The 15892-nt window shown below is 35.0% G+C and overlaps 2 protein-coding genes across 2 annotated transcripts in view; both read right to left on the reverse strand.

The window, feature by feature from the left end:
* Positions 1-4628, reverse strand: part of LOC145988956 (uncharacterized) — a 21713-nt gene extending 17085 nt beyond the window's left edge. The window contains exons 1-2 of the mRNA XM_083124259.1: positions 4625-4628; positions 2651-3355 (exon numbers count right to left, since the gene is read on the reverse strand). Coding sequence (XP_082980385.1) covers positions 2651-3355; positions 4625-4628 — 709 coding nt within the window. The remainder of the gene's footprint in view (positions 1-2650; positions 3356-4624) is intronic.
* On the reverse strand, positions 3684-15267 carry LOC145988957 (uncharacterized). The gene is made up of 8 exons (XM_083124260.1): positions 15192-15267; positions 12461-12624; positions 11322-11668; positions 9558-9820; positions 8745-8926; positions 7383-7542; positions 6373-6503; positions 3684-5088 (listed from the first exon to the last, which is right to left on the reverse strand). Exons 1-8 carry the CDS (start codon positions 15265-15267, stop codon positions 4750-4752), a joined length of 1662 nt encoding a protein of 553 aa, XP_082980386.1. The 3' UTR covers positions 3684-4749.
* Positions 15268-15892: the final 625 nt, after the last annotated feature.

Consider the following 15892-nt stretch of genomic DNA (forward strand, 5'->3'; position numbering starts at 1 on the left):
TTTACAAGTTAAGGATACTTTTATCATCATCCTAAGACCTGAGAAGGTAAGTAATAAATAATACGATATATTTATAATTATGCAAATATAACAATTATTTAGCAAATAATCCTGGACACTATTTTTATGGGATGAAGAACTTTTCGACTCTGGCCCCCAAAAGTTAAGCCTCAAGTTCATACAAGTCCCAAGTTACGCTTATGCATGTATGATGTATGGGTCTAAATTAAGTTATCCTCCCTCCGTTACAAGTCTTTATTTCCATCCTTGGAAAGATATTCCCTGTTATTATATGCAGATGCGAAGGGGGCATGGAAGCATATATTTCTTTTCCATATTTGAAAGTGGAGATGATCAGAACCATGCTATAGCCCCCTTTGCACATCCCTACACCCCCTGATGTGAGGCCAGATGAGTGCCACAGCTACTTCTACTAGGACAGACGAAAAATTTCCTCTCTTTTTTTTTATCCGAGAGAAACAGATATGATCATCAGAACGAGGTATCTTGTATGGTAGTTGGACGTCCTACAAACTGAATCATCAAGTTACCACAGGTTACCATGGATGTAAAAAATCGACACTAATGCTATGCACTTAGCGAAAAAAGGGGAACTATATTTTGAGGTACTGTCTTGTATATGTTGCAATGACACATTGCGGGCCCGTGGCACAGTGGTAGCGTCGTCACTTTGTAATCAAGGGGTCCCAGGTTCATTACCCGGTGGAGGCACACAGTGGTTCGTATCCCACTTTGAACTGTAGGTCCAGTACCGATTAGCCAGTCTGTGCATAAAGTGGACTTAAAACAACAAATCAATCAATCAATGACACATTGCAATCTCACTATAATTTTTTGCATCATGTTTTATGGCATATTTCACTCTAGCTACAAAATGTATGTGGTCTACTCAATTTCTGTGCAGTGACATTGAAAAAAAAAATACCACCTTAACGTAATAATAAACACTTCAGTATGAGGAATTTAAAAAAACAATTAAGAATGGCTAGGGTATAGTGCAGCAGCATCAAATACCAAATCAGCTGGTTGTGAAAAACATGGCAAAGTGACTTCAGTTCAGAGACCTATTTCATCTTGCACTCATATACATATCCACACACAAACAAACTGGTGTCTCGAATAATGAACAAAATCTGTTCCAGGATGTTCATTGAGCAGAACACTGTTTCTCACAGGTCACTATACTCTGTTCCGGGAATCTCAGGAGTGAGCAAATAAAAACAAGTCTCTGCACAAATGGTGACTCGAGAGGGCTCCACCAATGTGACAGGCAATGGAATTGCATGGTTGGGGATAGTGACTTCAGTTGCCAGCCTTTGCAGCAGCGTGTACTGCTTTTTTTTCCACCTGTTCACTTTGTCCCCTTCTCTGCCGATATACACTGTCTAGCCCAAAAGATTCCCAGGAGAGAGTACATAGCAATAATTTTAATCTATTCCCAAGCCAGGTAAAAAAAAATCTCTGAACATTGCAAAATAAAAAAAAATAATGCTGGGAATATCAAAATACCTTCAATGCTAGGATTGTTTAATTTAGAAGTTATAGAAAATATTGTACACACAATAGTTATAAAAAGTACACACATAACAGTATATATGCAAGTACAAATATCTAATTCATTATTATTTCAGCATTTCATGTTTTGATCGGTCTCTTTTTTAGTGTATTTACAACAATCGTTTTTAACGAATTATATAGCCTGGTCGCTGCTAGTAGATGAAATAGAGTACCCCACATGCTTCTCATGCAAGATAATGACCTACATCTGCTGATGGGTTAATCATGTGTGATTATATTTATGCACAGTTTGCAATGTGGGACATTTTCCATCTCGTGCTGATGTTTGTTATGTAGGATGTTTGTTACGCGAGGCACCAGTTTATTTTTAACACAGAAAAATATTCAATGAATTTAAAAGAAAATGGAAATTAAAGAAAACAAATTATGATACTCTTTTAATGGTACAAGTCCAGTGCACAAGTACACAAAATTTACTACTGAGGACATTTTCATTAATGTTACAGTAGTTGTACAAAATTACTTTAGAAAATAACTGAACTATAATTAAATTACATTGATACATATATGAAATTAAGAAACATAGTGGAGTTTCAAAAGCTACTTTTCACTGATATATATTTCTTGCCAGTACCTGAAATGTGAACATTACTTGGAGAATATTGACATACACTGTCATAAACAAAGATATACCACTCATTAGTATGCTCTACTTCATATGCAAATACATGAGAATTCAAACCAATTGTTTTCATTAATGTTACAACAAAATTTACACTTTTATTGTCATCTCCCAAAATATATTGTATCTTACCAAATAGTGGTTCATCTGATTCAAAAGAAATGAGCAAAACATCCCCTACTTTGTAATCTATCCCTCTTACATTTACTGACAAGCATGAATAAACTTGTTCCTTTAAATTAACTGGTACTCTATGACTGAAATGATTGAAATTCGGAATGTCTTTAACATTAATACTGTCTCCAGGTCCGTAAACAACTTCTATTTGTAATCCTTTTCTACTATGAGTTCTAAAACAGAATTGCAATTGATGTTTCAAGGCTAATGTATAGGCTATATTTCGCCTTGAGGCAACAACATGTGCATAACATTTCAGTGTTCTATGTTTGCCTTCAAAACGCATGCACCAAATATTTATCAAGGGCCCAATTCTATTCATTATTTGTGGATAATGGGTAAGAAAATGGTGCTTTGGCTTGAGATTCTCCTTGAACAATTCTTTGTACAGAAAATTATGCTCAGCTATTAGTGCCTCCAACAATATGCAAATGCTACTTTGGTAAGTTCGAGATGTTACAATTTCTACAATTTCTGCAAGTACAACATATAAACACCAAAAATCATTATCCGAAGGCACAAGATCACCTATCAACAGACCAAAATAACGCACAAAACAAAGCATTTCAGAAGCTGAGTACATAATTTGACCCTTCTTCAGATGTTCCATCGTAATCTTTGGTGGTATATTACTTGTTTCAGATAAGCCGTAATCAAAGAATTTTAGCCTATCATTAAGAGTTTCTAATGTACAGTACTTATTTTCAATTATTTTTTTTACTATTCTAGCCATATCATACCTACAAATCCCTTCAAGAATGTCATGCATGATATCCACAGCAGCATTCTTTGTGACATGAAAACCAGGAAGTGCATTCCATATGCATTCTTCTTTAATTCCTGTTTCGGTATAATTGTTTACTAAAACATCAGCTTCATAATTCTGTTCATTTCTCATCAACTCTGCTTTTTCGGTTTCAAGTTGCTGTATCAAAATTCTTGTGCGCTTTGCAGAATCTACAGGGAAAATTTCCTGAGAAGTTCTCAATGAACCCAAAAATAGAATTCATGCCAAGATTAGCTCTTAGTATCAAACTTACCTTAAAATGCAACTGCTTTTCTAATCCATTGTGATTAACTGTTAACCCATGAATTTCCAATGACACAAGCTCTTTTTTTAGCTCCTTGAATACAGACTCATTGCCAAAAGTACTCCTATCTGTACTGTGAAACAGCAAAGCCAAGAAAATATTTTCTAATGTTGACAAATACTCTGCAGATAATCCACCCACTATATAATACACTGCGCCTAACTTATTTTTACCAGCGTGACCGCTCAATGGGTTATCTACTTCAAAATCATCAAAATATAAAAACAATGGAATTTCATATTCATATTGTTTCTCCCTCTGCCTCCAGAATTGACCTTGTATGTAATGTGTTATAGGTTCCTCGCAATCTGAGAGGGTATACATATTTTTAAATATATCGTCTAAGACCCCTGGTAATTCCAAAAAGATTTTTAACACTTTACTCATGGAAATGAACTGTCCATAGTGATGCTCAATATCCAAAACTACTTGGCCACATTTTCTTTTGTTACAGATAGATTCACCGATTTTAAACTGGCTAGGTTTAATGAGAAATTTTGATTCTGTAAAATATTTGAACCTGAGATGTTCTGTATGTAATTTATCAAAAGGATCCATCACAGATTGCAATAAACATCTCATATCTTCCGTTGTCTCATTTGATTTATCAACCAGAAGAGGCTCAATTTTACAAGTCAGAAAGTCAAGTAACCCGTAGCGTAAAAAATCTGTACAATATTCTATTGTTTCCTGAACTTGGTTTCTTGTGTAGCTGGAATTACTGTATAGTTTAGCAATAAACGATACAGCAGAAGCATGCAATGAATTTACAAACCTGTTAATAGGTACAGACTTCAGTGAATTTACATTGGTGCTTGTACTTTTAGGACCACTGTTAGCTGCAGGAAATTCTTGACACACTGTCCCAGATATCTGTGGCATAGTATAAGTAACTGCAACATTATTTCTACAATGTTTAGTTTCTAGATGTCTCCGAAACGTGTATGCATTTTGGAAACTTCTTTGACAAGTTCCTTGAGCACAATGATAGGCAGTCAAATAAGTGCCAGAATGCTTGTAACTTATGTGCCAAAGAAGCAATTTAGGAGTACCCAAAGTTTTTTTGCACCTATAGCAAGTAAACATATTGATGTGCAAGAATATTACATGGAAGAATCAACTATAATGCACTTACACATATTTACACTACATTTTACACTATCACTACATATTACACTTTCATTACATATTACACAACATATTGAATACTTTTATTTGTTAAGATCAAAATTAGTTTCTCTTTCTCAGCAAACTGCACCTTCACTGAATGCACTGGAGAGCACTGAGTGCTTCAAACACTCTTGGAATTTTTGAATCCCATTTTGTTGTTATGTGATAGATTGCCAGCTGAATAAGTAACCAGATATGTTCTGATTCTGGAGGATATGATGCATTGAGAACATGAAAAGCCTTAAAACATATATCCAAGCTCTTCAAAACTGAAGTCATCTTGTACAATGTGCTGTCAATATTTACATAACAACTCTGAATTTCAGTCACTGATGGCCCAACTACAATTATGTAAGGCTGCACTGTGAGGCCTATATTCTGCATTTTTTGCACCTTGTTGTATTTCAGTCTGTTAATGTCTCCAGGAATCTAATACAGAAAGAAAAAATACAATAAATACACATAGCCGGTTGGTTGGTCAGTTCAATCAGAATTACAAAATTCTATGACCCTCAAACATGTTGAAATAAATATAAAGAAAACATTCAAGACTTACATGTAAGGAAATATTTGCTGCAGAATGTATTTTCAAGATAACATTCTGTAACATAGAGACAGTGGTTCAAATCCCACTTTACACTGTAGGTCCAGTTCAAAATAAACAATATGGAATTTGCATTTTTTTTTAGCATTTATTTAATCCAAAATGTTATCAATTTACACATATTGTATATACAGTGGGATGCATAAGTATTCCTTGGCAAATCACCCATGACTATTTCCATTCATTTTTCTCTTGCATCCGACGTGTTTTTAAGGACTGGCTGTGAATGTATGCTGGTGTAGAAGTTGTTAGCAGCTCGTTTGGTATTTTGTTTCAATCACTGAAAAAGAGAATAAACACGTTCTGGGACCATTTGCTTGGGAATACTTATGCATCCTGCTGTACATATTGCTTGCATTGTGGTTTCCTTTTCATAACTTAACAGTTATTACAAGTAAATGAACATTTTTTGTCGTGATGCTTGGAGACACCCCCTCCCCTCAAAAATATAAGAATACCTGTAATACTAAGTTATAAAATGGAAAGTTGAATATATTTGTGATGCCGTATTTAAAATTTTCTAAAAGTGAACACTACATTCCACAAGTGTGACACTGAAGTCTAGATTACTTCCTCTCTGTCTCTCTCTTCCTTCTGTATATGTGTCTGTGTGTGTGTGTGTAATTGTTAAAAGGAATGCAAAAAATATGTGGTTATTTATCTTACGCATTATGGTGACTGGTAATGATATAAGATACCATTCACGTGAAAATTAATTTTCACACTAAGTACACATTCCGAGCTTCCAACTCTGTGAAACAGCAGCCCATTGCATCGAATCTCACTCCCTCTGTTATCTGTCTTTTTTAAATCAGAGCTCTATTTCTTACGATGTAGATTTCCTATTGACATCACAATGCTGAATCAACACCAAAAATGTTTGCCTCCCACTTGGCTTGCATCAGTTACGTGGGAGATCTGCTAATTGTCAAGCATTATATTAAAATTTGAACCTGGAACACCACCTTGAGTAGTGAGTCAGCCAAGCAGAGGCCATGTAGTTATCAAGCTACTATATGGCTGTCTACTCCAATGCTATGAGTTCTTTACACCAATACCCCTAACTGAGACTACATTATCTATATGGAAAGAATTGTGAACAAAAATACCTTTGCATGACATATAATTCCTTCCTGGCTTTCCAGGACGGATGGTTTCCATTGCTTTCTCACACTCCTGATTCTCCCTGGAGGTGGTTGCATATAAGGAAGCAACATGATTTGCACTGTATGCTTTGAATCTGAAATTATAGTTCCAATAGGGTACTTAGGTAATTGATTACACATCCTCAACATTTTCTCAATGCAAAATTTGAAAATGTTTCAAAGGAAAATATTATCCATTAACAAAAATACTTAATATTATCTAGACCTACTGGAAGCATGCAGGCAGAATATGTTACTGAATTAATTGAATAATATAACCTGCATGCTTCTATTTGAAATATTTATATAATTATGGATAAACAGCAGTCCACTAAACTTCTGACTCCTGAGCACTTTCTAGAAATATGGTATATGATTTATGAAGAACTAAACACTATCTCTTCAAAAGCAATGGTAACATGTTATAGTTTAATTAAAAATTGAACATTGAGTTGAGTTGGTGTTTAAGTCCACTTTATGTACAGAAAGCTAATCGGGACTGGACCTACAGTTTAAAGTGGGATCCGAACCACTGTATGGTTCCACCGGGTATCGAACCCGGGACCTCTTGATTACAAGGCGATGGCGCTACCACTGCGCCATCGAAAAATTTAACCTATCGTGAATAAGAGCACATTTATCTTTATGCCATACTACATTAAGTAAAGTCAAGGGTTCTTTTAAAGAGGCAATCTTGCAAGACAAGTACATCGGTGTAAATGAGTAAATTGTAATGGTGTATATTGCAAGAAAATCAAAAACACTTCCAACAACTTTTAATCCGTTTCGTTTTCACTTATATTTTCTTTAAAAATTTTAAGATTAATAACAACCAACAGTGTATATAATGAAATACGTCCATTCCTTCTCCAATTAGAATTTGATAAAGTATTCATTCCTAGCTTTTGAAATGAATAATTTCTTTCTTTTCATTCTTATCATACAGGTGAAATATGATGAAACTCTGAACTTACCATCACTTAAATTAGCACCATCTAACAACGACACTAGTTTCATATAATTGACATCTGTTGAGCCACTTTTTAAGGATCTTAAATTCTGGAAAAAAGTTTCCCATTGTGTCAGAAGTTCAAATACACTTTCTGGATGTGCCTGTTCAAAGTCTGATTCTATCTATATAAAGACAAAAAAAAAAAAAAAAAGTAGTAATATACATAAGTAGCAATCAAAAGACAGAACAAAAGTAGATGTATTTATTTCTATACAGCTTTGTCCTGTGCTTCTATCCCATATTGTGAAATCGACAATACACCATGACCAGGATTTTTTACATCAAGTGAATGTAAATATCTTACAGTGTCTCAAGTCTTTTAATGTGAATGGTTAGGAGGATATTAATCATACTGCCCACATATACCTTTTGAAATCATGTTAGTTGCATTAAGGCAGTAAGAAAACTGACCCTCGTCACCCAGTCTCTTCCGATATATGATTGTTCCTTTATCTTTTCTTCATTTCCACCACAGCAAAAAAAAAAAAAAGAAGAAAAAAAGAAACAACAAAAACATAGAGCCACTTCCTAATATTCTGGGATACACTGCCTTCCTTGTCTCATACATTCATCCCATAACTACAAAGTTACAACCTATATGCTATTAGTGAGAGAACTGGAGTCACAGTGGTCTTATGGCATTTTACTGCTACATCAGAGACCCAGGTTCCATTCCTGGGGTGGGTGATGTAAGATCAGAGATCTTTTGGCCTTGTCCCTGCATAAAGTGACTCTGGGGTTCACTCAGCCGAATATAAATAGGTACCTGGGGTAACCCTGGGAAGTAAAGGTGGCCACAGCCTGGTGCTGATCACATCACCTTTAAAACTTGGGGGGGGGGGGGCAAGGAGAGTTTACTACTTTTTAGTTGACGAGGCTTAGCATTACGAGGCCCTAATACTGGAGCAAAAATGGCTAATCGTCACCACTTTGTAGGGCCCTAACCCCCGCATCCCCTAAATGTGCCTTCATGGCACAATGCAATATGCACATGTAACTTTTCCTTACCTACAAACCCCTATGAGAGAATATGTACTGTAGACATATTTTACCAATACGATAACATCATTACGATAAATTATAAAAAATATAGTCACAAATTATCCTAATATATATAAACAGCACTGGAAATACTGTATACACCAGCAGAAAATATGAAAACGAAGCTCCTGGGAAAGATAGATGTGTGTGGCACCCAAATAATATAACAAAAAATGGGACAATAAAAAGCACAAATGTTTAATTTGTACAAAGCATTGAACACTTCCAATTTTTACAAATCTTTCAACTTATTCATTTATTAAGAAATGAGATGTGTGCTTACCAATGTATATCCCAAGCTGTGCTGTAGTACTGGCCAATCCTTTATAAAATGTTGCACTGTGCTTCCATCACTTTTCAGATTCTGTTCCTGCCTCATGCTCCAAGTATTCTTCCAATGTTTTAGTACTTCTGGCCATGGTTCGCAACTATTTGCCAGCCAGGACTTGCTGTTTTCTTGTTCGTCTTTAAGATAAACAGAGAATATGGAAATATTACACAATAGTTTCCACTCCGATAAATTTCTGAACTTCCATAATGATACACATAATAATGAAAATAATGTAAATTATGTATAATATCAATCACAGTAATGAGAAAACTATAAGAACTGAAAAAATTACAATCTCATAATGCTATTGCCAGTGCACTGTGCCTTATCTGGGAATTGAACCAGATTACAATGTGATGGCATTCCCACCATGCCCTATAAGACTTTGATTTGCACTCTTCATTTCATTTTTCGTCCATGTTATAATTTCATTACAAATGGAACATATCAATGAATAACAGCACATTTAACTCTATTCCATACTACTTTAAGTCAAATCAAGGGTTCTTTTAAGAACCTTTCAAGAACTTCACAAATTAATATGTATGTCCCCATTTACTAAAAATTAAATCTGCCTTACTCTGCAGAAAATAGGTGACTACATGTAACAGATTTGTTATCGCAAATCTTTGTAAAATGGTACAATGGGTTTTAGAGAACATTTACACTGTTAAACAAATAAAAAGGATAAAGAAATGGAAAATTTTTAAGTTGATGAAAAACACACATTAAATATCATAATTCAGACAAAATTTATGAAATTACCTGAAATAGTAGTATCCACATCAATTGCTGATTTTTCTGATAGGCCTATTGTCCTGGATACACTGCCTAGAATCCCAACACTTCTCAATTCTCGAAATTTATTTCTGTATTTGTCCACCAACTTTCCCTTTGATATACAGGATTTGTTCACTCTGCTATCTCTCTTTTTAACTGGAGGAATATAATAAACTGAAACACTTTCTGTCTGGAATATAGACACTATACTTTCTGCTATACTTTCAAATTGGTCATTTCGCAGGCGTCTGCAAAATACAAAATTAGAGATGAGATAAGAATGTGGTATCTCCCCTCTGTAGCAATGGTTTAATTATATTTCTACATAATTAAAAGTTTGAGGCAATACTAAAACTTGTTCATTAATAAAATGTGGAGTTATTTTACTTCTGTTCTGTAATATTTGTTTGTCAGATCGAATTTTAGGAAGTTAGAATTCCTGTAGTATCATAATCAAACAAAAACATGTACAGACATTTAAATGCACATTGTACTCATCATTACTTTCCTTTCGTCATACCTTTCAAAGCATTGTGTGTGTGTGTGTGTGTGTGTGTGTGTGTGTGTGTGTGTGTGTGTTCATTTCTGTACACTAAAAGTCCGAAAAATAATCATGTATGTGTTTATTTTGTTTGATACTTGACCTGTTCTAGTTAATACTATAGGCAATCGGTACACGATAGTCATGTTTTTCTTACGTTCCACCAAAAGTACACTCATAACACTACTATTAATTAGATTCTTCTTTGGATATCTATCTTTGGTAATGAATATCATGGTGACCAAAGCTGTTATCATGCTCCGAGTAGTCATCTCATGAATATTTACATGATGTATCTTTACATAACTAATAAAAAAAATAATAAGCCAGCATCCAGTAACCTTGCTGCAAGAAGAAAAGTAACTCTGCTGAACTGACAATAAAGAAATGGGAACAGGTTAAATGGCTGTCATTGTAGATTGAGTTGGTCTTTTTTAAGTCCACTTTATGCACAGTAAGGCTAATTGGGACTGGACCTACAGTTTAGAGTCGGATCTGAACCGATATGTGCCCCACCGGGTATAGAACCAGTGTCCTCTTGATTACAAGGCAACGACGCTACCATTGTGCCATCAGGGAGGCTGGCTGTCATTGTAATAGTACTTACGCCTAAATATAAGAATGCTCATAATAAACAATGCCAAATCCATGGTACAGTTCTTCACAAGATTAAAAATAGTGTAAGTGACATTTATGTCCAGGCTATGCTTTATGTGCATAAAATTCTAAAATTTGGGCATAAATTACACACTGGTATGAGTTCTGTAGACGTGAGGTAAAATATGAGTCTATGGCAATGAAATTTCACTATTGTCAGTTCTATTTTTACCTGAAAAAAAAATCTGGTATTCTTCATAAGTGAATTTACTGGGTTAATGCAAATATAGTCTTCCGCAGTCATTTCAGCTATTAAATGATGCTGTTGTATTTTCATTTGCAAGTGCAAGTTATCTACACTACACTTCTGTCAAACACAAATGATCAAGATATTTTTGTCAACTACTGAAAAAAGCTACTGGTATTGCATAATGTTCCTTTTCACTAAATAAACACACTAGTCACTGTTTACCAGACGTCTTTTCCTTTTTTTTTTTTGTTCAAGTGGAATTTGCAAAATGAGCTTTGTCCCTGATAATAGGCATCTCATAAAATATACTTTAGTGGGGTAGTTCTAAAACTCAGAGAGAATGTTTCAAGCAAAAACTTACACATTAGGATTCTGTAATAAATGGTTGATGATGATATCAACGAGCAGACCTCTGGTCTTACGATTTAGTGATTTTCCTGTCTCATATGTCCCAAGGACAAATCTTCCACTTCCACTTCCTTGTAAGATATCCAAAATGTTTTGTGACGTAAATGGTTCTTGTATTTTAACTGGAATGCTTCCAGATGTCTCAGGTACATTTATGCTATATTCTGCTATTCCACCCTCAGGTTTCACATTATTTACACTTGTATCTTCACAGCACACATCAAATTCATCTATGTAGTTCTCACTTATAGTACTACCAGCTGGTGTATTTGTCAAAGTTTCAGCTGATGAAGATTGCACCTAAATTTAAAAAAAAATGTAAAAATAAATATGTAACTTTTATTGTTTACATACAAAAAATGTTTAATGCTTCTTAGTTATACATGAAAAGGAAAAACCATTTGGATAATTCTGATAATTTTTACTTTAATTCATGATTCAATAGAGAAGGAAATCACATAACTTATCTTACATGGTCCCTTCTTTTCATCATTATTGTTGTTTTTTATCACCATGTTAGGCTTATCTGTTTATTTTTAGCCTTCACAACTCTTTGGATGCACATTTTATAAATACCCATGCAGTTTAGTAACAACATTAAAATAAATATGTGAACACTAGTTCAAAATGTAAAATGTATTCATTTCAAGCTCATCAGGTCACCTTCAGAGCATCATGCCCTGCAGGTTAAAAATGGTATTAAACAAAAAGGATGGACAAGATGAAGGGAAGAATAAGCTGTAACTACATTCCCAGGTGTTCTGCGTTGAAACGTAAAACCTGACATATTTCTTTCCCCCATGCACTCGTATTGCATAATCGAGGTTATAAAATTTAAGTCAAAAAAGAAAGTCACACATAACATTTCTTGTAAATTTAACATGAAATGGAAGAAGAGAAAAGTATATGCATACATTGTAAAGACTCAAAATTGGAAACCTCGGTGTTGAGCAGTTAATGGAGTAGTTCACCAAGTTGGTTCTCAATTTTGATGAGGGAAATATGAGACATTAAATTACATACCTCTGTAGGACTAGCAAGTAAGAAACAAGAAACTGAAGTGTAGAAATATATGACAGTTAGGTTACATACTTCTTTAGGCGTATCAAGTAAGTACCCTGTAGATGTTAGTTTTACTTGTTCTCTGTATTCTTCAAGTTTTTTCATAAAAATTGCTCTTCTGCCGATTTTTGGAATAAGTTCTCTGAGATGATCTGCAGTGAGCATGCACAATGCACCTATGTCTATTTCATGCTCTGAAAACAAATATAGCAAAATTTTGGAAGAATAAGTAAGAAAGTTTAATTTAGAAAATCCAGGGCTGTGTCAGAATACAGCATTTCTGTCTCTTTCTTGTTACAACAGAAGCCATCTTTTTCTTCAAATGTATGGTGGTTTGTTTGTTTTTATAAGCACTGGTTATTCCTATTTCATTAATCTTGATGAAAAGGTGAAGGGATGAAGTGGCATGAATGAGGTTCAGCATGAGGCCATTCTTTATGTAACCTAAGTGGCCTTTGCCATTGTTAAAGGTTCTGAATACAAGTTTGTAACCTTAACCACTAACACAAAATTGTTTTGAAAATGAATGGTAAGTGAGGTTATAAAACAGACACAAGAGTTGACAACAGTGATTTTAATTAATGGTTATTTATGATATTTATGATGTGGTTTCTGTGACGGTGGTAAGGGTGCTATTAGATAGGGATCCAATATTTCTGCAAACAGAATTCAGTACTTTAGTATTATACATACTACCTGGTTAGGTTAGGTTAAGAGTATTAGCTAGTTTCAGGATCGACAAAATCATGTTTGCGAGGGGAATATAATTTAACATAGGCAAATGAGGTAGTCGGTATAATACTCAAGTACCCAGAATTCTATTATGCACATGATACTAGAAATGAACAATTATCAAAAACAGGAATCACAACGAGTTATTTAATTCCTTCTTTTACATCACTTTTGGCTAATCTCAATAGAAACGATGAATTGTTATTTGATTAAATTGATGCACAGACACTCCCAAAGGAACACTGCCTCGACCAGGACTGGAATATGGAACCCTCAGTTGGCTACCATGGCATCAATTATTTAATGTAACTGATGTTTTAAGTGCATGAAGTAAATTGAAAGTAGGGTAAAAATTTACTATCCTTCGGACACCTCTAATATTTTCGTTTCGTCAATTTTTGACATTCGTACTTACGTATCTGCTTCGCGGAACATTCCTGAAGGTGTATCAATGTTGGGCATGAGTTTACAATACCGGACCACTCTCCAATTTCTATCAAATTTCGCCTACTTACTAATTTCGGTGTCCTGATGACGTATCTGTAGTTCATATTTGGCGGTCACTTGTTAAAATTGTACATTTACGTGTACAACTTGTAAAATAACCTTGCGATTTACCACGGTGATTGTCCATACACAGCAATTCGGAACCATCTTTCTTTCGCAATTAATTAGCTAATGGTCTTCCTTTACGCACAACAATCTTGTTGACGACAGACGAGGAATGCCTACGAGGTTAGGTTAGGCCTGTTAGGTTAGGTTCCATTAGCATAAATACAAAGAAAAATTAATATTTTAGCTAAGAAAACTATACCTTATCTTGCCTGTTGATTTCTTCATGTTGGGAAAATGGCGTCTTCCGTGCAGCTATTGTTCTTATGGTAGGGTTACGTTACGTTAAGAAAACATAGTTTATTTCATTTTTTCTCGATTTCCATACTTGACCGCCAATTATTACATGCAGATTCGTGATTAGGAGTTCACAATTAGTGAGTAGGCGAAATTTCATAGAAATTGGAGAGTGGTCCGGTATTGTAAACTCGTTCCCAATGTTGTTTTGATGAAATTTGAACTATGTTTCCTAACCTAACAGAACTAACCTAACCACGCGCCAATGGTTCGCAATTATTTCCAATTTCTAGATCCTGATACTAACACGACACCAAATTTTAACTATGTTTCCTAACCTAACAGAACTAACCTATCCACGCACCAATGGTTCATGGGGCTAGCTATTCTCCGTTGGAGAATTAATTTTCAACGAACAACATGAATTTCAGCTATGAAACATTCCCACATCACACAAAACACCTTCCCGATGTTCGACAATGCTACAGGAACTTATTACGGTAAGTAGTTTCTTATGTAAAAATAAATAAATGTGTCCGAAGGATAGTAAACAAGTACCAAAACAACTTAAAAATTACCTTACGCAAACAAGCACGCTTGCCATGGACAATGTATTTTCCGTTAACAAGCGACTGTAAGTATCGTAGACCAATGGGAATTAATGTAGAAATAATTCGGAAGCTTAGTAGCATGCATTTAGGGACTTTATGTTAATGCTAAGAGAACCAAACCTGACCTGCCTAACAACCACGAAAGCATCTATTGGCTAAAACTCTGCAGTATGTGTTAACAGACGTAAATGAAAGTCGAACCATGCGAAAATTGCATTCTTAGTATCATGAAATCTGAATAAAACAAAATGAACTTGGGCGGGAAAGGTTCCTGGCCCGAGAATCAAACCCATGTTGTCCGCATGGTAGTAAAGATGCTACGCAGACTGAGCTACCACGCCTATGTAAACGCAAAACACACTTGCGCCACATGTAATGCATTATATTCTCTATACTGTATGATTAAATAGTACATACTTGATTAATTAGTAGAGATTAAAATACGAGAGACAAAACCGACACCGATGTGGCAGACTCGAAAATATGCATTTCAACTCGTACGCCTGTACGCAAATTAATATTTATGTTTTTCACATATTATGATTTCTATTTAAAACTGTTCCACTTACCAGCAAATGTAGGAATTAGACCTTCAAAGCCCCACAACTTCAAAAGAATCGATACTTCGTTTCCGAGATCCGCCATGTTTTTCTTGTCACACTTGCCAGTAAGAGAATCACGTTCTTTTTGTTCAAGGAACAAAATATCTGTTTCAAAATACAAACAGAACGTCAAACAACAAAATGGCTGTTTCAATGGACAAAACTAACTTCAAACAAGTATGATTGTTAAGAGAACTAAACCAAATGGTTTATGTAAACAGTCACTTTGTAGGTGTAACTAAACTTTGGTTAACCGTACGAAATATTGTGGAACCAAATATATTTTGCCCCTGCAACTAATCCGTTCTCTCCGTGTGGTGATTTACAAAGCATTACAGCGAAGAAACATAATTTGCGAGCGAAGCGAACAAGAAAATTTTCGGATCCAATTTTTTTGCAGGCTGAAATCAATATTAATTTAGTAGGGCGCAAATAATTTCACGAACGCCATGGCATTATATGACTTACAACTTTTGTGCCTCCCGATGGTGTAGTGGTAACATCGTCGCCTTGTGATCAAGGGGTCCTGGGTTCGATACCCGGTGGAGGCACAGTGGTTCGGAACCCATTTTAAGCTATAGGCCCAGTCTCAATTAGGCTTTTTGTGCATAGAGTAGACTTTAAACAAAAACATAAATCAATCAATCAATGTTACAACTTTTTTCATT

This window comes from Lepisma saccharinum, chromosome 6, assembly GCF_977018435.1.
Source record: "Lepisma saccharinum chromosome 6, izLepSacc3.1, whole genome shotgun sequence".
In the NCBI taxonomy this organism is placed as follows: domain Eukaryota; kingdom Metazoa; phylum Arthropoda; class Insecta; order Zygentoma; family Lepismatidae; genus Lepisma; species Lepisma saccharinum.